The sequence below is a fragment of the Falco rusticolus genome, chromosome 4, assembly GCF_015220075.1.
Source record: "Falco rusticolus isolate bFalRus1 chromosome 4, bFalRus1.pri, whole genome shotgun sequence".
NCBI classification, from domain to species: Eukaryota; Metazoa; Chordata; class Aves; order Falconiformes; family Falconidae; genus Falco; species Falco rusticolus.
Window position 1 is genome coordinate 92295118 of NC_051190.1, and position 22074 is coordinate 92317191.

A 22074-nucleotide genomic window follows, 5' to 3' on the forward strand; every position below is an offset into this window, starting at 1 on the left:
GCCCGTGCAGTTGTTATTCTAAGTTATACAGATGTGTGTATAGCTGTGTTACAGAGTATACACTTACTTCGTATATTATATAAGTTTTGTATGGGTTATAGATGTAAAGTATTTTTTAGTTAGTTTTGAAGATTTTTAAGCATATACTGGCTCGCTCAAAATTGACTGTGCTTCCCATTTGGAAAACAATGTTTGACCACAGTCTAGAATATCTTGTAACTTCTGTTTTTCTGGCATGCGGGAAATGCTTTTGTTTTCTGTGGCAGAAAGAGTGAAGGGAAAAAAAAAAAGTCTGTGCAGTTGAGATGGCAGAATAACCATAAGAATGGAAAAATGTGAATTGGAAGAGGGCCAGGTTTTATGTCGCAATGGCACACAGTTTTGAAAAAGGAGTTACTGCCACTGATACCTATATGACTGATTTCATATGCTTCATTTCCTGAAGGTAAAAAGGCACTAGATTAACTGTTTGAAAATGTGCAGGCTAAGAGGAATAGCACCTTTCACTGAGAGTTTCTATGAGAATCAGACAGAAGTTCAGTTCTTGGTCTCCACTAGAATTAATACAGTCCTTTGCTTCCTGGCTTTATCTTGAGACTTGAGCTCTTTAAAACTTTATAGGGATCATCCTAGTACCCATGAAGCAAGTGCCGTTTCATTGCATGAAATCACTGAGGGAAATTCTGAGTGACAGCAACAAATAATTACAACTAACACCAGGCTTACATAACCCTTTCTGCATGCCATGTTAAAGAGGCAAAGGAAGGAGAGGTGCTTTTTCCAGAGTCCTGTGGCAGAGATGGCGATAAAAGGCAGGCTTTGTCAGCTGCACTCCAGGGCTTTATCTGTGGAGTTGCATGATTACTAAAGGAACCAGTAAATTCAGGTTTTGTTTTAAAGAAAACTGATTAAAAGTGTGTAGCTGCTAGTATCAGCCAGTATTTTTATTTAAGTCTTAGTCTGGAACATAAATATACATAAGTAATACTTTGCACTCAGTAGTTGCTATATTTATTAATGTTACTGGCAATCTTAAAGTTGCCTGAGATAAAACTGACATGGGAAAGTTGCAGTCCTGCAGAGGAATCTTAATTGTCTGATTATAAATATTTGTTAGACAAAATTGGCCAAATATATCCTACAGTCATTCCTAAAGTCTGTGTGTGAAGCAGTAAAAATACCAACTTACATTAGAAGTGGTTTAGTCTTTAAGTGTGGAATGAGAGAACAGATTTGAATTAGATGGAGTTTTGGGCATCTAGTGAGAACTAGAAATGACCCACATTTTAGGACTAGAGTATAAACTAAATTGTATTTTTATTAAGAAATTAATTAGAGCTGAACCTAGAGTGGTCCTGGAAGGCAGCTGTTTACACAAAGCAGAGCAGGAGCTGGAGCAAACCCATGGTAAGGGGACTGAGCAGTGGCAGCAGCGCAGGGCTTGCTGGCAGTGGCTGTGACAGCCTGCCGTGGAAGGTATGCTCTTCCTGTGTGCACGGCTGCACTGTGAGTGGTGCAACACAACGGGCAAATCCTCAAACACGCTGGTATTCTGCGAACAGAGTAAGCAGCTCCTTGAAGTTGCAGGAAGATGTTAGAACACGTGTAAATATTTCACATTACACACTGGTAGAATGAACGGCGTTAGCAGGAGTGAGATCTCGGGGACATTCCAGCCCAAAATCCTAATTTGAATCTAAATTTCCACGCTTTAGAGGGTCCATGTCAATGGAAGTGATGTTAAATGCCTGGAATAAAAGCTTATTTATTCACATGCAAGACCACAGCCACATTTATACACACATAATGAGCTTTTTAGCGTAAACTTGATCAGTTTTCAACTGGCTTTGCTTCTCTGTTTATTTTAGTATTTCATGTAGACACCGTGTTTCCTCTGGTTTAAGTGTGTGTGGATTCAGAGGGGGTGAGCAGCTTTTCCCTGACTTCCACGAGATGCCATGTGTAAGGCAGGCTGGCAAGAGTTGGCCCCATTTTTGCCTATTTTGTTGGATAGCCCAGTTTTATCCTGACACTTGTGGCTATTCGTATCTTGTTCATCCACTCCAGAAGCCTTTGTGCAGGCATCGATGGAGACATGCTCCCAGTTTTTCCGGTTGCTCTGCAGCACAGCTTGCTCTCCCCACTCACGTCTTGTCTGTGGTCTCCCATGTGCAAGAGGAGCAGGGGGGGCTCTCATGCTGTTGCCCATAGCAATACATCTTGTTTTTTACTGTGGAGATTGGCCTGCAACTCTTTGGTGGCCTCCAGATGCTTGTGGAGAGTGGAGCAGGGGAGGAGGTCTCTTTGCTTCAGGCCAACTACCCATGTGCTAACCGAGCCCGTGGTTTCACAAGCACTGGCAAAAGTTCAGAAGGGAAAGGCAGTCGTGGCTGGGTTATTTTGGGGAGTGCTCTCCCACACACGCTTCCCTCAGATGTCAGGACTGCAGCCGTGTGTGGGGACAAGGTCCCCTTCGGTCATTGCAGATTTATGCAGGCGTAAACCCAGGGGGGAACTGGCATACTCCGTGCAAATGAAAAACTGAGGCGTGATATATCATAACACAATAAATATTCTATTAATAAGAATAGTGCTTTACAAGGCGGTGGATTGAAGTTTCTGCGTTTGAACTGGCTTGAGTTGTGGGGTGAATTAGATTAATGCATTTTAGATAAAGTGCACAGAAAGAAAAAAGAATAATTATTTGTACCCAGAGGATATCTAAGAGGGGATGTGTAAGCGAGTACCGGACTGGACATTTGGGCAGCTGATTGATCTGTGGAGCCAGTTGTGGAAGTGATTTGCAAAACAAAGGTTTTTATATTCATTGCAGTAACATTATTTTGTTTCTTTGTGGCACGTTTAACACAGGAGCTGGACTTTTATCTGAGCCTGTCTCTGGTATCCAAGCTCCAACTTGTCTAAAATGAGGTTTCTAGCACTGTTTTATAGCTTTTGTATTCCTGGGGTAAATAGTTGATCTCTGGCTTTCCCTTATGTAATAAGACACTTCTGCTCCAAAGTCTGGATCTTTGACGGGATTGCAGAGAGAAGGACCAGCAGAATAGCACCCACGTATGTTGGTTTTTGATTAGCCAGAGGGTTCCTGCTCTTCAGTATGTGCCAGACAGAATGTTTTTGCCCTTTCTCTTAAAATGAGCATTTGAAGACTCTTTTTAGTTTTTAGGAGAAATACTGTGAAGACACTTCTGTCTACTCAGCTGAGTTAGTGCAGGCTTTGAACTGGTTATTTCTAACAGGGAGCATTAATCCTACCAAGTGCTGGACTAGCGAAGTCCTCATTTAAGCAGAGATGGTATGTGTGGCTGTAACTGCTTGCTAGCGCTGCTTTAGGGGACAAACTTTGAAATATAAAGCTTTCCTTATGAAATATGAAGCTCTTAAAAAAAAAACCAAAAACAAACAAACAAACAAACAAAACTACCAAAAAACTGAACAAACCCAAGCAGGTTTTTCAAAGGTATGTTTGGGTTTCTTGCTTAGAGAAGCCTTATGACTTTTTTCTGTGAGTGCACAGATGTCTTTTAAAGAACACCTTGTATTCCTACATGGAGTAGTTGCCATTGCCTCACATATTGTTTCAGCATTCAGAAAATATCTGAAGCTAACAAAGGCTAAAGCTAACTTGAAATTCACCTATGCAGCAAAACCCGCTGTTTTCCCCTTTTTGAAAGGTGACACTTCCCTTACTTAGGGCCTCAAACATTAAGTCTCTTTACATACAGCTCACCATTTTCCAGCAGAGGGGAAAAAAAAAAGGAAGAAGAAAAAAAAAAAGAGAAAAAAAAAATCCCAGCCAAAAACCTCTGCACTTATTCTTTGCCGGCGGTTGCTCTGTATGCTGTGTTACAAGCCTTAAAACATTTTCTCTCCCTTTTATCTACGTACAGCTCAGGTGGCAGAGGCTACCTACCATCTCCTGGTCAGTCCTTGCACCAACTCTCTTTGCAGGTGGCCAGGTTTTGGAGTAGTAGCTCTGCATGAAATAAAAGTATTTAGGGGTTTGTTTATTTGTTTGGTAGTGGGTTTTGGTTGGTTGTTTTTTTTTTTCCCCAGAGTTGAATAGGCACATTCACTTATGGTAAGAAACCTCTTCGGATTTGAGCATAGGAGAAGTGTTTGCTACACCTCCCGCTCTCTTCTTCCTCTCCCTCCTCTCCATATACCCATCTATATCTATATATCTGTAATCTATTTATGTTTGTAATCTTTCCAGGAAGAACACTTTTCAATTTAAAAAGTCTTTATTACATTATTATAATTATTGCCATTATCACAACTGTATAGCTTCAAATGTTGGTTTTAGAGGTAGGGACAGAGAAATCTGTTAAAACTGACTGACATTTCATATCCCTAATGAAAGTTGTTGTGCTTATTCAGAGTTCGCATGCTTCTTCCTTTCTGTACATATAATTCCAAGAATAAACCATTATTTACTATGGTGATGCTTTAAAATTCAGACTATAATTGAAGTTCAGATAAACAAGGTGATTAGCTCAACTTGCTGTGAGAGAGCACTTACTAGTGACGAGTGATGGGAAGGATGGATTTCACAGCTCACAAAGGTCTTCGCTGTAGAGATGTAGATAGATGCACCAGGTGCCTTAGAACTTGAGAGGTCTATACTACTTTGTTTTTTTCTTTTTTTTTTTCTTCTCTACTATCTCTCCTCAGTTTAAAACCATGTCAATACTAATTTCTCACACTTTCTTCCAAGTTCCTGCCCAACTTTGTTCTCTTAATTGATTTTTCAGCTTGTTTCACTTACTAAAGTGTGATCCCTACCTGTAGTAACTACACAGGTCATACCTGTCCTGTCTGTCCATCAAAACTGCAAAAACTGGGACTTCATTTGTATTCTCCAAAATTCTTCTTTCTGTAGCCCTCAAATCATGGCTTTCTGTAGAGTTTTTTCTGATAAACTTTTCATCTTATTGCTTTTGTTACCCACTTATCTAATTGCTTCAAGTAAGTTGTTACTTGCTATCTCATATGTAGGCTTCTAGGGGTACTGGTTTTTTGACACAAATTCTAGGTTCAGTAGGCCTAGAATTAGACTTTTTCAAAATTATCCTGTTATAATAAAGATACAGTCAGTTGATAATTAACTTCTGTGATTCAAAACCAAACCCATATTATTTCCCAGACATGGATAGGTCTTCATTACATAAAGCAGCTGAGAAACCTTGAGGAAGGAATGGGGCAGTGGAGGTGGTTGGTTGTCTGTATAAATTTCATGTTTCACCATTAAATGTTTCACCAGGCAGAAGTTAGGTGGATCATTTGAAGCCTGCTTATTTTCTTAAAGAACAGTCAAAACTGTGTTTCATTGTATTTCCTTCTCCTGTAGCAAAGTGTGCATCACAAAATGTTTGTAGACTCTTGGCTTCCTGAGGGCAAAAAGGTGTCTATTCCTGCAACAGTGACTCAAATGTTGGGTTTTCCGTAGTAGATTATTTGGGTGATTTGCTGTGCTTTTTGAATTCTGGCTGAATGTTACAGGAAGGCTGCGTTTGGGCATCTTTTATTTGTTCCTACACAAGTAAACGGTTAATGCTGCTGTTGTAGCCAAAACACTGCCTTCCCCAGTGAGTCTGCTGGCTGCCATGTAATATTTGTTCACCACCCTCAAGAGCAAGGTTGGCAACGTCTCGGTGGTGGTGTGTGTCCAGTACTTGTGAAATGCCTCTGTTATCTTTCTGGATAAAATGAGCTATGTAAACATACAACGGCAGTGTTGTGGCTGAGTGTTCTCTCTGGTCTCAGTGTCCTCTAAATGAGAGCTGTGCAATGCCAGGGTACTTTGAGACCATCACAGCCATTGCAGCTATGTTGCTGTCATCCTGGCAAAGTGTGACCAAACTGAATCCACTGGCAAGATAAGGTAGTGATGTGATTCAGAACGTCTTTCTGAAAAGTAGAAATATAGCCACCATTTTCAGGAGCCCAAACCAGAAAAAGAATACGTGTGTAGACTGCAAAATTGCAAATAAGTACCTAAGGTTCCAAGGTTCCTTACTGCCGGAACGCAACATGTGTATTTACTGGAAGTTGTTAGCATCCCTCAGACCCAAATGCCAGTAACAGTGAAAATGTGACTTGCATAGTCTGAATTCTCTCTTTAGGCTTGGTGTCACAGTGGGAAATGCTGTATTATGACTTACACCATCCATAGCCATTTCCTCCTGGTTAGGCTAAACGCATGAAAGTAACTTGTTCTGATAATTATGGACGTAGTAGAACTTTCATTAAAATATTTCTGGCAGGCCAAACGTTTCAAAATATGATTTTAAAGCTACTTTTTATTGCATCCAGAAATAGTCTTTAATGTTTAGTCTCTGGTTTTTAAACAAAGCCAGAAATATTTCAGTAGTTTTTCTTTTTTTTTTGTTTGGAGAGGAAATGGAAAATGTGGATTGAGATATGTCTTAAATTAATTGCACTTACAGAAAGTATACATCTAATTACTGCCCTATTCTCTGCTGAGATTTAAGAAATCAGTATATAATAATTTGTTCAGACATATATGCACTAGACTTTATGTTCTTTCTCATTTTTGAGACTGATAATCAGAGATAAACTTTGGATGATGGTTGTGTTCATTCTATGACTTCTTTTTAAAATAAACTACTTGGTAAAATTTTGCAATAGGAAAAAATCCTTAAACTATTTAGAAATGTTTATAAGTTTTAATGTTGGCTAATTCGCTCTTTGATTACACTTATAAGCATATTGGTAACATCTGTCATGCAAGTGACTGTACAGTGTTACCATCCTGCAAGAAGTTCATGCTTTCATTAAACTCAAGCTACCAGAACTCAGCACTGAAAGATCTTTAGAAGTCCAGTCACTGGAGTTCTCCTTATTTCTAAAGTACTCTAAGTACTAAGTCCTTAACAAAATATATTATGTATGCACAAATGAACCAAATGCTAGGTGAATGAGTCGTGTCTGAGGCAGGCTATATCTTACCTAACGTGGTAAAGATATTCCAAGGGTAGACACCAGAACTACTAGCTTTATTCACCACATTAGCAAGTAGGTCCATTGAAGCCAACTAAACAACTCCTGGGAGAAAACTTGCAGAGAAGTGGTTAGAGGGACAAATTATTGATGACTGGGCTTCCTGTTTAGAGTGGGGTGACGCTTGAGCATCAGTGACAACAGAAAAGCATGTTACATTAAAAAAGCCAAACTACTAAATGCAATTGTATGTACTGGCGTCTGTCTCTGTGTGCAGACACACATCTAAATGCATCTTTTCCATGTATGCTGCTAGTGAGAATTGTGTATCTGCCTTGAGGTACCTAGCCTTAGTGACTGGCTTTTGAAAATTTGGCCTTCGAGACAGACATAAAGCATTTGGTTAAATTAATAGTTTGTTTAATGACTGCTTGAGCTAAGTTTAAGAAATGATTGACTGTTCTTAGCAAAAAAGAGCACTTTTCTTATTATTTCAACATTACAAAGTAACTGCCTAAAACTGTGTGTTTAAAAACTGCTTGTTTTACTACTTCAGCATGTAAAATAAATTTCTTCCTAAAATCTATGCAGGACTACAGTTTTTCCCCCTAGGTGTCAACAGTAATATCTTAAGTCAGTTAGCCAAGCTATATGAAAGTAACTTGAAAATCCAGTACAATTTTGTGTACATTGCTATTTCTTTTCTGCCATAGCAATGTCTTTCTGTTGTAATACATTGGGAACAGATACAGATGCTAGGTACCAAATTCTTCCATAGTAGCTTAGCAAAATGTTTGTAGAGGAAACCGCCTCTTTGTGCAAGCTGCTGGACTTCTTTGCCTAGTTCCCCATATAGTAAGTACGTATCGCATTGTGTATATGTACAAAGTATGTATTGTGTGTGTGTATACACACACACACACCCCCACCAGCCACTTGTGGAATGGTGAAGTTTGAAGCACATGTATTTATTTTCTTGTACGTGTTTCATGTACATGAAACGTGTACAGGTACATGTTCCACTGAGGAAATGAGGACCTACATGACAGGAAAGTTAAGGGATTTGCATCTCAAAGTCAATGAATGACAATAATCAAAGCCAGACCCCTGGAGTACTCATTAACTTACCTTAGCTACACTATCATCCTTCTTCCTATATTACATATACAGTTTCTGCTATAACTAAAGGCAGGACCTGTGGCTGCTTTCCAAACATTCCTTTTCCTCACAGGGGGGCCTAGGCAGTGGCAGTTTGCCAGTCTCCTTTTGAAAAGCTGATACACATTATCTGTTTGTGACCCCTCGTACTGTGGCCAGGGTTCCTTGATTGGGAGGAAGGAAATAGTGCATCCTCTTGGAGCTCGTGACTTGCCAGAATTATCCAGGGCCATGCAAACCCAAGTGAAAAGTACTTTTTCCTGCCTTCTTGGTGGTAGTAAAGTGAGATGCACTTAACCAGTGATCAGTCTCTGCATGGGTAAACACTCCATGCTTCCAATCCCAGCAGCACTGCTTTGCAGAGATTGGGGGTGTTGCTGCTTTGCCAACAGGTGACATCTTGCTTGGGGTGAGGTTCCTGGATTATCTTTGAACCATGATAAGCTGCCTATTTTTCTAGCTGTGGTACTGTTTATGAGAAGAGAGAAGTGCCCAAGGGGCACGGACAGAAGAGTAAGCTAATTCTTTCTGAAGGGCCACAAGGTGAATAGCTTGGGACCTCTGCCTAGATTAAAGAGGTGCAGCAGTCAAAGATTGATGATATAAGCCTAGACTGTTCATCAGGTATGGCTGGATAGTGCTTGCAGTATATGAAAAAACTGTATAATAGAGAAAAGACATCTTGTCATTAAGGCAGTAAGCCCAAAATATCTTGTCAAAACCTAGTTCAATGGGAGATTTCTTCAGTGATTCTTAAATTTTTGTTTCTTTGTTATACCTGTGTCAGTGCTTACTTCACTCTTTCCTTCTTACTTGTTGGTTTGTGCTATGGTCAATATCCTCTATTAGAAGGCATTTGTCAGCAGAATCATATTGATAAAAATCAATAATTTATGTGTGCAGCTTAGTACCTCCATATACACTAGAGAATTAAAAAATTGTACAAAGTGGCAAAAATCTGATGTAGTTTTGGATTCTGTTTGAACATTACATTTCACAAACCTCTATTCCTAGCTCAGTTAGAGTCTCAGAACACTACTGTAAATCAAGGTATAATTTCTTTGTATAGCAGTGTATAACTATTCTTATCAATTTTTTTTTTCTTAATGGATTACGTTAATGGGAAAAAGACTTTTAAAAAAATACAAACCATAACCGTTCTTCTATGGCCCATGTCTCAAACTATTTCTCTTTCTATTTTGATTGGGAGAATAAACCTCATTGGGCATGATAAAGATGCTTTAGACATTTACCCAACAGTGAATATAAGAAAGGCAGTGATATTGCTTGCCCTCTGATCAGATTTGGGTTTCTTCCCAATTACGGATTAAATTTTATTTTGTAATATCATCATTCTTCAAACATACTTAAAACTGGCACCCTAGAGAGATAGTCACAGGATGGTACTACAGGAAATGTTGGCTAAATGTATATTTTTCTAAACGTCAAAAATATAAAATGTCCAGTAATTCAGTGATCAATCTTCAGATGTGCAGAAGATAGCAGCAGAAAAAAAGACAATTTATTGTGATGTTAATTCAACACTTTGAAATCACTTTGATGGAAGCTTACAGTTTCTGTGAGTGCTTGAAGAATGCAATTTTATGCAACTTTGTTAGATGTGACTTTTCTGTGATTTTTAAGGGATTTAAACCTGACATTGACAGCTAGAAGGAGTTGTGTGTGCTAGTGAAAGAGGCTTTAGATACTCAAGATGAAATAGAGGACTTGACAGTGCTGTCGCATGGCAAGAAATAACTTCACAATAACAGGTGTAAATTCCCAGCCTACGAGTAACACGGATTTTTTTGTTGCTTTATTGTTCAGTTTTGCCAGGAGCATGCTTTCTGCTCAGCATATACTGTAGATGGCAGTAAGGTTATGCTAGAAAAGGGTACATGGGCTGGAATAACTAAACTAAAGGATGTGTGTAAAACCTATGGATGGTTTCAGGTTTTGAATCTAAGCCACCTATTTACAGCAGCTTATACTTACTTGAAGAACCTCCAGAAAGGATGGGTTGCTCTTTGTAACTTCCGATAATGACCAGGTCAGCTTTGTCATTCCTTTTTGTTTGGTTCTGCCTGAATTTGTTTGGATTTGTTTAAAAGCAAGCAGACATCTTTGCTGCTTATCATGGCAGATGTGAAACACTTCTGTGGATTCACAGACAATTCAAATGCTCTCTCCTTTCCCTGGCATGGGGTAGGAACACATTGTGAGTGACACTGATAGCTCCAGAATTTTGGGACTATCCCTATATCCCCAAAGTCTTCCATGGCCCTCTTTCTCCTTTGTGTTTGCACACAGAAGAAACAAAGTAGGACATGGTGCCCTTGGCACAGCAATTCCCCTCTGGTGAAGTCTGCCAGGGTTAAGAGTAAAGCACGGTGCATGCTGAGCAGTGTCCTGCTCCCAAGACCTTTCTTTCAGCCACACTGACCCAAAAGGCCCGTAACTTGAGGGCCTTCTCAGTGTTCTCAAATAATTTTCACCCAACTCTGAAATGTTGGCTGTCGTTCGCTTTTTTTCATTTCCTGCATTGTCGTTGGTGGCTGATGCCTCTTCTTCCATTGTAACCCTTCAGCTTCCCACAGTACCCTTTCCTTGCCTCCTACGTGTTCTGCTATTGCTCTTCCTCTCATGAGTGCCTTCCCCAGTCGGATGTTTACCCACCAAAATATTGTCATCAGCCTGTTCCTTGGATGTGGTGGTGCGAACTCACAGACTGTGTGATGGGATCACAGCTCTGGACTTGGGCATTCCTTTGCCGTTTCCATACATCAGTATGTGTACATGCACACACATGCATATGTCTGTATATATGGAAAGCAAAGTCTGGGAATGTTGAGCAATGTTAGAGACTCATTGCCCAAGAAACATGACTTGGAGACTATTTCCCCCCTGTAAACAGCCATTCCATAAGTGACATTACAGCAATGCTCCTGTTAAAGCTGAGGACCTCTCCTCCCTGCATGAAATCCAGGACTGAGTCCCCGCACTGCTGTCCTCGCTGGGTTTTATGAGTCCTCTTAAGGGCTTTGCATTAGCCACAGAAGAAGGATCCTCTGGTGTCACTTCTGCCCCAGTGACAAAAGAGCCAGTGTATACTTGGTCCCATGTTGCATCAGTTCTCCTGCTTTAGTCCAAGTGTCCTCCTCCTCGTTACCCCTGGATCTCCTCACTGTCTTTTAAATTCCCTTGTTCTCTCCAGCTTGCCACAGGCACTGATCTGCCCTCACCATATGGGTTAATACTGCTATCATTTTTTATGAAATCACTTTATTGTAAGGAGATGAACATGTGGGTTGTGTGTTCTCTGGTGAGACAATGACTATGTTGTGATTTCTTCACAGCCATTACAAAGAAAACCCCTTTCTGGTGATGATAGGGACCCTACTGTGTTAAGTGGAAATATACAGCGTTAACACTAAGGAACAGTATCCCGTAACAAAGCACATCCTTGCCTTCCAGGGATGGGAAATACATCTAATCCCTGATAACTATTTAAAAGAAAAGGGTAAAAAATAAAAAATCCTTTAAGGTCCAGTTTCTCTTTTTGCTTGCACTTAATTTAAGTCCTCTACATAATTTTAGATTATCCACATCATTTACAGCAAGTAAACTTATATAGATTTGTAGTGGAGTCACCTCTAGATGTAGGGTTTTGTGCTTCATTAATATTTATTATAGTCTTCAGCTCACTTTTTTGCCCTACTGGAAAGTTATACAAAAACATTCTGTATCCAGAAACAAAACACTAAAATACCAATACTATCATAACCAACTTTTAAAGATAATTCCTAAAGCAGATGTTCACAAACAGACAATTTTTATTAAAATAACAGTGGGAAGGAGTTTGCTTTTGTTTGTTTGGCCCTCAAGGAAATTAAAAAGCCTTTCTATAATTTTGATTATAACTTCAAGAGAGGATTTTATTGTATCAAGGATGTGGTTGCATGAAGAATGGAAACCTTAAGGGTTTAAAACCTGTTTTTAAAAGCTACAAATTGAACTTCTCTTGTTAATCTTAGGAAACAAAGTCCTGTGGCAGTTTTCTTTTCTAATGTGCAGAGCATGTAGGTCTGTTATAAAAACTGCCAATACAAAAATGGCACCCACTTCTTCAACACATCTGCTCCCTGAGCATATATAAGGAGTATCTGTAGATTCCTGTGACTAAAAGAAGTACCTATGATTAATCCTACTGGGGCAGAACAACGAAGGAGTAGGTTCTTATGCTTTTTTTTTTTTTTTTCCCCATTATCAATAAAATAATTCACCTTCATTTTAGACTATGAAAATTTAGGGGAACGTGCTATTTGCTCTAAGTTTCTATTGAACCAAAGAATGTTGGCATCAATGGTGAAATTTCACTGGGATTTTATGATGGTGCTGTCTTGAGGACATCTCAAAATACATCCTTTGCACTGGTACAGCTTGTAGGTACAAGTACAAAAATTACTAGTAGCAATATTTTTCTGCTAAAGAAAGAACTTGATCTGACTTCTGGAGCACATTTGAAAAACAGGGAACCAGGGAAATTCTTCTTTAATTTTCTTTTTCTGAATCCTTGCATACAGTGTTCTGAAAGATGCTGGGAGGTGAAGGAGATGTGGCCCTCCAAAATTCAACAGTGTCCCTTTTGTGAGGTGGTTTTTCAGAACAGAACCACCATTATCCATGCATTTGCATGTCTTGAGCAGCAGATAAAGCTTTGCTTATGATAGATGGGAAAGAGACAATGTCTGTAGTCTGTACACAAGACTATGAACATTTGTTCCTGGAGAATTGGGCTTTTACAGTCTAATTCCGGTTATTAGTGGGGACCTCCAGAAGGTCATGGGACCTCTGTAAAATTGAGATCATAGGCATTTATGTGTATTTCTACGTATTGTGTATTTTTAAAGTGGTTGTAGGTGTGTGTGTAATGTACATCTATGCACTCAGCAGGGTGCACCTGTCTCTAGATTAACAGCATGCCCCAGGGCTGTGGTCCACGGTTACCCAAACAAGGGGCTTGTTAGGCCACACTGCAGAGCTTCTTTGTCCATTGCACGGAAGCCAAGCGGCAGAGGCGTGGGGTGGTGAGAGGACGGTGTGTGTCTGGTCGTATGTTGCTGTGCCTTCAGGGTGTATCTGGGGGCACTGGCATGGACCTGGGCTTTAGGAAGCTCTGCTGGAGAAGCACCCTCAGCACTTTGAACAAGCTGTCTTTCAGACCTCTCTGAATTAAAATGTACTTGAAGAAAATTAAAGTTGCTAAAGAACTGAAACTGAAAAGCCCAACTTAACAGAAACTTAGCAGTGACAAAACTGCACAAAATATTCATACATATAGCCAATTTGGGAATAAAGAATGGCAATAACTGATTGATAAAGGAAGACTAAAGCATCATGTTTTACACAGCAGGAGTAAGAAAACAGGTTTAGAGTGGTAGGAGTTACATAAATGTTTAATTATGATGAACAAAATATTGATTCAATGTTCTCAATAGTGCACTGCTAAGCTTGAGGAGTTATTCTTGCATGCTTACCAAAGTCTGTTATTAAAATCATTTTTGTTTATTTGAAAGACTTAAAAAGCCAAGGATACGAGAAGTTTTTATCCAAACTGAAATGAAAACTACTTGCATTTCTTTAACTAAGTACAAAGGTTTATGAAACAAGGAGATATGCAAAAGTGATTATCTGCCCTGCAGCATCTTGAAAGCTTGTGGAGGAGTTATTGTTGATGCTCCACATTTTGTAGGATCAGGCTCGTATTTTGCCTTCCGAGCTGTAGATTACGCAACTGGTAACACCGAAATGAGGGAAGCTGTTTAGCAAAAAGAAGAGCCTGTAGCTATCGGTTTCCTCCAAAGCATCTAAAGATAAATGATCCTTAGATAGAGAATTTGAGACCTGAACTTAGAGTGGTTACTGGCAGGAGAAGAGGTACCTGTGGTTGCACACAGCAGTGGGCTGATACTTCTGGAGACAGGTACGCCAAATGGCAGCAGAGCTCTTCAGAACGGTGGTGGGGCACCTGTGATAGACAATAGACCGTGCTGGCTTTTCTGGAAGAGTTTCTTACAAGAAAGGCTGATAGTTGGAATTTGGGTGCTGGGAGGTGGGTGCACTGTATTCCTCTGATCTGTTGTTTTGTGCCATTGTGGACACTGAGAGTACAGTTCATAAAGCTCTGGCAGCATTTACTCAGGACCCAGGTGCTAGCCTGGCTTTAGGTTCAGATCCAGATTATGCGTTAGTCTGTATGTGAAACCAATAAACCTGTATTCACCTCTTCTGGTCTGTGTTTATTAGAAATACTTCATATAATATTTTTTTTAAAATGTGTTTCATATAAGAGGGCTCTTCCCTCAGAGTAGTTCATCAATAAGGAGCAGAGTACCTGTGAGGATTTGGGACCCAGTTTGATCTCATTCATATTGATGTAAACAAGGAGCTGTGATTCCAGATTACCACTAGGAGAAATTAGATATGAACACCTGTGCTTTTTTTTTTTTCCTGCACACCGTTTTCTGACAAAGTAAGCTTCAATTTAACAATACTGTTACTTACCGCTGTCATCTCTTCTTGATTTGCAGATGGGCTTCTTCCGCCGGAGGTACAAAGAGATTATTGAAGCCGAAAAGAGCAGAAAGGAGAATGAAGATAGTTGGGACTGGGTCCAGAAAAATCAGTGAACTGCCCACGAAAACTAAAGCCCAGTCATGTGACACGCGCTTGCTAGCCTGTAGGTCCTGCTCTCGTATCTTCCATATGTGGAAGAAGGAATCTTCTCCAGATTTTTCGGAGACCCCACTGACGCTGTGTCTTTATCACTCCAACAAGCTAGGGAACATATCCTGAGGCAACCACTGCAGCCATGTCAGGTGACTGGAGCGATTTACACTTCATTTAAGAGCTGAACTTTGAACTTTGGTAACCAAGCTGCAGTGCAGAGCAATATTTATGAATCCAACTATGTGGTATACCCTCAGGGGAAGACTGTTACCTAAAAATATTTTTTATAAATATAAGCTTTTTATATTGATTATGTCTTTATATTTGTATCAATGTTTTATAGTTTCTATTGAATAGCTATATAGTTCACTCAAGCACTGATATCTGGCTAAATCCTTGGAAATACATATATGTATATATAAAAATCCTATTGTACTTTTAAACTTCAACACAAGAGAGAAAAAGAGAGATTTGCAGATAAAAATAGCTGAAATCCTCATACACTTAATTTGCAAGGCTTGGTAATGCTGTATATAGACCGTTTAATGGCAATAAGCCAAAGTCTTTTCTCTATCTCTCTTTTTGAGTTGAATTCGGTGTTTGGTTTATAAACTATAGAACCTAAAGTATGACACAGATGTGATGTTCTGTATCTGAGTTTATCCTTTACTGGCCTGAATGGGAGAGGATGAAAATGCTTCCTCGGTGGCACGTAGCAAGACTTGTAGCTTGCTTTGGCTCACTGAAGAAAGAGCATCACAGAATGTTTTCCTTTGGGAAGTTTCTCTTGCAGTCCCTAGTACTTGATAATGGTCTAGGACTGTGCAGTTGAGATACCAGAGGGATGTAATTGGGCCAACCACTATGGCATTGATAAATTCCTTGGAATTAAAAAACAATAATGAAATGACGCTACTGTTAATGATTGTGATCTGTTGCTATCAAAGCAAATGATAAATTGCTACAAGCTACAAGTGTTATGACTGCCTTGTGAGTTTTACACAGGAGTCTTGAGTTTGTTTATATGGTGATTTTAAAGAGAGATAAGTAGATGCAAGGGTTAAAATGTTGGAATCTTTCGGTCTTGAGATTCCCTATCTGTATGTTCCAAGTACTGAATGTCATCCTTCCTCAAGCGTTAAGAAGGAAGTTTAGTCAAGGTGCAGATGTTACTGGATCTCAGATTGCCACTTTGTTCACTGGTAATTCCTTAGTAGAACATTTGCTGCATTAGAAGAAACTTAGTTGTAATTAATTCAATCACGTTTTTTCAAAAAGCCCTTGTATTTCTGAATAGGAATAGTAGAACTCTGTAAGACTTGGGTTTAGATTCTACTTGTACTTTGCACCTTGTGTAAATAAGAAGCAAATGTCTGGTTGGCATAAAATCCACGTAAGGGAAAGAAGGGTTGAGCTCTGTGGTAGCAAGTGGAGGAGAAACAGGAATGAATGGTTGCAGGATGTCTCCTTCCATGAGGGTAAGGTAAAAGAACTGCTGGAAGTTTGGAAACTTGAATGCAGAGAACATACAAGAAATATGCTTGAGAACAGGTCTTATTCTTACTCTTCCTTGCCAAATTCATTACAGCTTCACATTTAAAAAAAAAAAAAAACAAACACATCCGTATTCCTGTTTGCTGTTTTCCCCCCACTGGCATTAAGTGCCTGCTATTACTATAGTATTGATCAATATTTATTAACTTAACTATCTGCACCCATTAGGCAGAAGATGGTTTTTAAATGAATGAATGAAGTGTATTGATTCAACGTTTGACAAGAAAAGCTATTACTCTATTCAGTTATCTTCCTTAAAACAATCATGGGTGATTTGACAGGTTTTGTATGACAAATGAATATTTAAGCCAGAATCTGAAAAAAAAAAACCTGCTGAGGCAAAATCCTGTTATAACCACGTGTAATGGACTGCAGATTTCTCATCAGAATGCAAAACCAAAAGGCTGATGGCCTTTGACTGTTGTATTAGAGGCTATTGATTTCCTCACAGAATGATATTTCTGACATCACTTAGCTTTGCTAGTATTTAAACCTAATGTATCTATTTTTTTGGTTTTGAAAAAGCCGTAAGACTGACAGAAGTTGGACATGAGATTGATTCACAACTCTGAATTGAATAAGAAATTACTTAAAATACTTGCTGAAAAAAAAAAAGTCCATTTATTTAGAAGGAATTTTCAGTATCTGCTCTCTTTAAAACTACTACCATCCCCAAATTATCAAAAAGTAAATTTGCCGAAAAAATAGTTCAGGGGACAAGTGAAACTAGTTGTGAATTTAACTGAATTTGAAAGTTTCTATCCAAAAATAGAGAAATTTCACTTTGAAAAGTTTTAATGCCTCATTTCCACTTTCTAAACAGAAATTTACTTTCACATCTGCCAAAATGCAATATTTTAAAATTCAAGATCATTTACTCCTTTGGAACATCTTTTTAAAGTATATGAAGAAAAGACTTTAAAAAGGTAAAATGCCCATTTAGCATTTTATATTGTGGTGGACAATTTTTAATTTTTTTTTACTCAAAGCAAGGAATGTTTTTCTTACTTGGTTATAGTAAAAAACAAATAAATGTAAATCCCACTTGATATTGCCCACACTGGAATTTTTTGCTCTCTGACTTGAATTGTCTACTCTTGATCCAGCACAAGTTGTCACACAGTGAAAATGTAGTTGTTGGCCAGATTAGTGACATATTCTTGAAATAATCCATAAATTCTTAGTAGTGTCGCTGTTAGGTACTCAGTAGTTCTGTTGTCACAGATGCTTTTGTTTTTACGTGTATACTCTTCATTATTTTTTTTTTTTTTGGTGTCAAATTCCATTGTCGCTCTTGCTTGGTTCCAGTTAGGATAGTCAGATTTGACAATGAAACATACCAGTGCTTAGTATTAAAGTCCTGTAGATGCACTGTTCCACTCTTTAAAAAGTAACCGAACAAACCTAACAAAAACACCCCACTAACATCAGTTGGTTGCAATTAGTTTCTAACGCAAAAATCTTATGAAAACTTAATATACTCCAAGAATGTGTAGGAAATAGCTGGGCTATAGATCTGCTGGTTGATTTTTGTTGGGTTTTTTTTTTTTTTTTAATTAAGAAATCATAATAAATGTAATGGTATCAAAAACTAGAGACATGGTTACTTTGGAAATTGCTTCCAGGGCTCTGGAAGTTCCCATCTGTCAGCTGCTTGTGAGTTTTGTTGTGCTGTACTGCTTGTGCAGGCAGAGCTGGGGCAAGTCGTTGTACTGGTTCTCTCTGGTTAATCCATTTCAGGACAAAGCCATCAATTGCCTTGGACAAATTTGATTGAAAGGTTTGCTGAATTGGCATCGTGTTCTTTTTGCAGCGGTCTGACTTTGCACTGGCTCTGAGCTATGCAGATGGAAGCTTGGAAGTGGGGCTGTAACATTTTCAAATGCGTCATCTGGCACCTGAGAGATCTTTTGTTTGACCCCTGAAGCTCGCAGGGTGGCTTCTTACAGATAGTACCCTTGAAGTTGCTTTTAGGGTAGGAAGGAAACAATCTCAGTAAAATATGATCAGGAAGAAAGGGGAAAAAATATTAGAGGAAAATTCATTTAACGCATAGCCCATGCTGTTGCAGCCCTACTTAATTTCCATCTTGATATCAAGATCACAGTCACTGCGGAGTTTTGTGGCCCACAGCACAGGGATTAATTTCAATACCTGAGAGCTGAAAACGTTTGCCACCTTTCACAGTGTGTTTTGTGACCATTCCATTTGAAAACCAAGCGTCTACTTGGAGGTGAATTTCCATCAGTTCACCCCTGCAAGAGCAGGGGTGGTGTACTCTGAGACTGTGCCAATGGTATACTCTGGTACTTGGCCATCGTAGCTAATGAAAATACTAGCTATGTTTTTCTGAAGAAACCTAGTTTTTAATTTGCTCAATTACAAGGAGGAAGTCAGCAAACTGTAGAAAACACTGGAGCAGTCTCTGCATCGAAATCGCCTCGCAAATCACTTGGATTATCTGAGAGAGAATTTTTTCTTGATGTGAACCCCAGGCCTGTAAACCACTTAAGCGATCCTTTCATCTCAAAGTGGCAAAGGCTTTTGCAATGCCAAGCATACCAGCGAGGACAGCTGATATGACACATGAGTGGGAAGGATCGTACGTACGAGTCAGTGATGCGCAGGTAGCTCGGCTTGCTGAAAGCAACAGTGGCGCAAAGATTGTCTTGGGCAATATTTAGCATTGACTTTCTCGAATGTCATCTTATTATGGGCACTTTTTGGAGTCTTGCACAAGTTTCAAGCATCCAAGCATAGTATCCGTGTGGCGTGGGAATATATAATATTGCTTTCAGTAAAGGAATAAAGGAGTTATGGAACTAATTTCTACCTTTGTCCAAGTTCATCCGCTTGCTAAGGTTTCTTGGAAAGTAGGTTTTCGTTCATTTAGTGTACATTGATTAAACTGGCATGAAGACTATAAATGCTTTTGGAGCATGGTTTGCATATGCAGTAGGGCACCTGCAACATCGTCACTCCTTTTTCTTAGAATGTCACTCCTATGTATTGTAAAATTGTGTGTTTCTTTTTGTGAACTTGTGGTTGGAAGAATGTGTTCACTCTTATTGATGTCACCTGTATTTAGAAGCTTGTGTTCACCTGTATTCTAATTCACTTGCACTGTTTTGGAAATGTCAGGTTTACAAAAATACAACTTTTTGGAATAAAAAGTGGCTGCAAAATTATCCTAATAATATCATTTTGTCACTTAATTTCCTTGTCCAGCTGAAGTATTTTTCCATTAATTGGGTGAGACATATTCTCAGTATGTTTGAATTAAATGGTATGTGCATGTGTTTATCTGTGTGTGGATAATGGACATCTTTTGTCATAATTCTGTGACTTGTATAAAATCAAGCTATTTGGAGAGTAAGAGTAAAAGTAGCTTGACTACAATATTGTAAAACCATGGAAATAAAATAATAGCCGTTGGAATTATTTATATTTCAACAGTATTGCTCTATCAACATCAAATAAACCCCCAATGGTGGTGATAACTGCCTTATGATAAGTGTCAACCTGTGTAACTTAAGTTCTGTTTCAATTTATATGAATTTGACTGGAAGTCAAGTTATTCAGCTTCGTGTATTTTTTCTGCAAGGCTTTATATTCCATGGGTAGCTAAATAATACATTTGAAAGATTTTTATTTTTTTTTACTCCATACATCCCCATGCTTACTTTGTCAAAGGGAGTAGAAGCTGGATGGAAGCAGTAAAGAAAGCTGATTGACACGTGTGGCTGTGGTGTACCTCTTTCTATTTAATACCCGTTAGAGGTCACATCAAAGTTTTCTCCTCATTTTGAGGATGGGTAAAACCTCTGTGGTAAAATATGAACTGACCTGAACCTTGCTTCTAAAATGAAATCTAAGAACTGGACGTGAAATTTCAGGCTCTCCCTTTCCTCATCTTCGGCTCTGTTCCCTGCTTGTTGTGGAGACACTCTGTGTAAGTCTTTAAATGTTCTCCAGCCATACAGAAACTGTGCTTTCTCCACATTAGGCTGTTGGCTAAGTATCTCAGAAAGGCTGGGCAGAGTCAGGACCTAACCTGTGCCTCAGAGCACATCTGTACCGGTGGAAGACCACGGCTCTACATACCCCAAAGCCAGAGGCGGTAGGAGACCTGTGAGTAGATGTGGGTCCTGGCATAGCTGGCACCCTCCGAGGTATAAATAAATGTTCTTGGTCAAGAAAGCATTCTTCAGCGGAAAGAAAACCTTGGCAAAAGCTGGAGGAGGAGGATGCTGCCGAGAGGAGTGCAATGTACTGTTTGCTTTTGGAGATGAGTGGAAGCTTTCGTGGAGCAGCAGGTAAAATAATAATCAGAAAGTGTTAGATCTACTAATAATACCTTTCTTTTATGGTGGGAGTGTGTGTGGGGGAGCAGGCGGAGGGGACGAGGACAGCTGAGCTAACAGTGCCCTCTGTGGGGCTCACTCGCCTGTCTTCTGGTCCTGAGCAAAGAACAGCAGCCTGTAGGTTGCAGGATTTTGTGTGCTGCCCTCCCCCTAAGCGGCATTTAGAACCTCTGAGGACTTCCATGACAAAGTGGCTTTGTTTTAGAAAACAAAACCTTTTGCAGATTTCTTCCAGTTTCAAAACCAGGTCAAATTTGAGAAAAGGGACATGTTCTTTTACTACAGAAAAAACCATGCTGCTGGCTCAGCCTGGACACCTTGGCTCGCTACGCTGGCCGTTGGGCTGCTCCCAGGACTGGGCATAACGGTAGCTCCTCTGCTAGATCTTTTCCGTTTAGTAGTAAAATACCCCATGAGAAAGAGAGACGTGACTTTTCCCACACCTCTGGGGTCTAGCAGGGTGGATACTGACCTGATTAGTCCCAGGTAAGTTGTTTTGATGTGTTTAAAGTTCTGAGTGTCCGTAACACGCCAAGTAGTTGAGTCCCAGAACGACTAAAGACAGGGTCGTGGGAGTCATTAAAGGTGCAAAGTAGATCTTCTGGGCCTCTGCCCCAGTTGGCTTGCTACCAGAATTAAAATACAACAAAAGCAGCTATTTTATGAAGACTAAGATGCACAAATAGATTTAAAGTTGTATGACTGCTCACTCCTGCACATCCCAGGTTTTAACATTTTAAATGGCTGCAAACGGAGATTTTATTTGCAAGTGGTTTTGACAGAAATAAAGCGTGATAGTGGAGAAATTAATCATCTTAACAAAAGAGCAATGGAAATCCATTTTTCATGTCGCAGCCATGCTATAATTTCATGTGACTGTTGGAAAGGATTAATTCATGGATTTCCAGTTCGTTTCTTCTTTGCTTTTGATGTAGTTAGTGCTGTTTTCATGCCTGGACTTCTAGATGTGCAATGTTTTGGTAAGTTAACCAGCAGTTCAAGAGCTGTAAAGAATCAGAAATTAATGAAGTAGTAACCCTGAGCAGAGATTTCCCTGCTGCAGACATGTATTCAGATATGATGTATTGACTTTCATGAAATTATTCTAGATTTATGCTAACACAAGTGAGAAGGGACTCAAACAGGCTCCCTTGAAGCTGAAGGACACACATCGTGAGATGAGCTTTGCACTAATCTGCATAAGTGGCAATGTACAGTAATTTCTGTCATTTAAACAGTATTCCTCTGGGTTTGCTATCTGAGAGCTGTGTAATTCAATCCTAAT

The 22074-nt window shown here is 39.4% G+C and overlaps 1 protein-coding gene across 1 annotated transcript in view; it reads left to right on the forward strand.

Annotated features, from left to right (window-relative positions):
- The window catches only part of ITGA9 (integrin subunit alpha 9), a 230376-nt gene extending 210652 nt beyond the window's left edge, over positions 1-19724 (forward strand). Inside the window, exon 28 of the mRNA XM_037385011.1 lies at positions 14733-19724. Within this exon, the coding sequence (XP_037240908.1) occupies positions 14733-14831 (99 nt within the window). The 3' untranslated portion in view covers positions 14832-19724. The remainder of the gene's footprint in view (positions 1-14732) is intronic.
- Positions 19725-22074: the final 2350 nt, after the last annotated feature.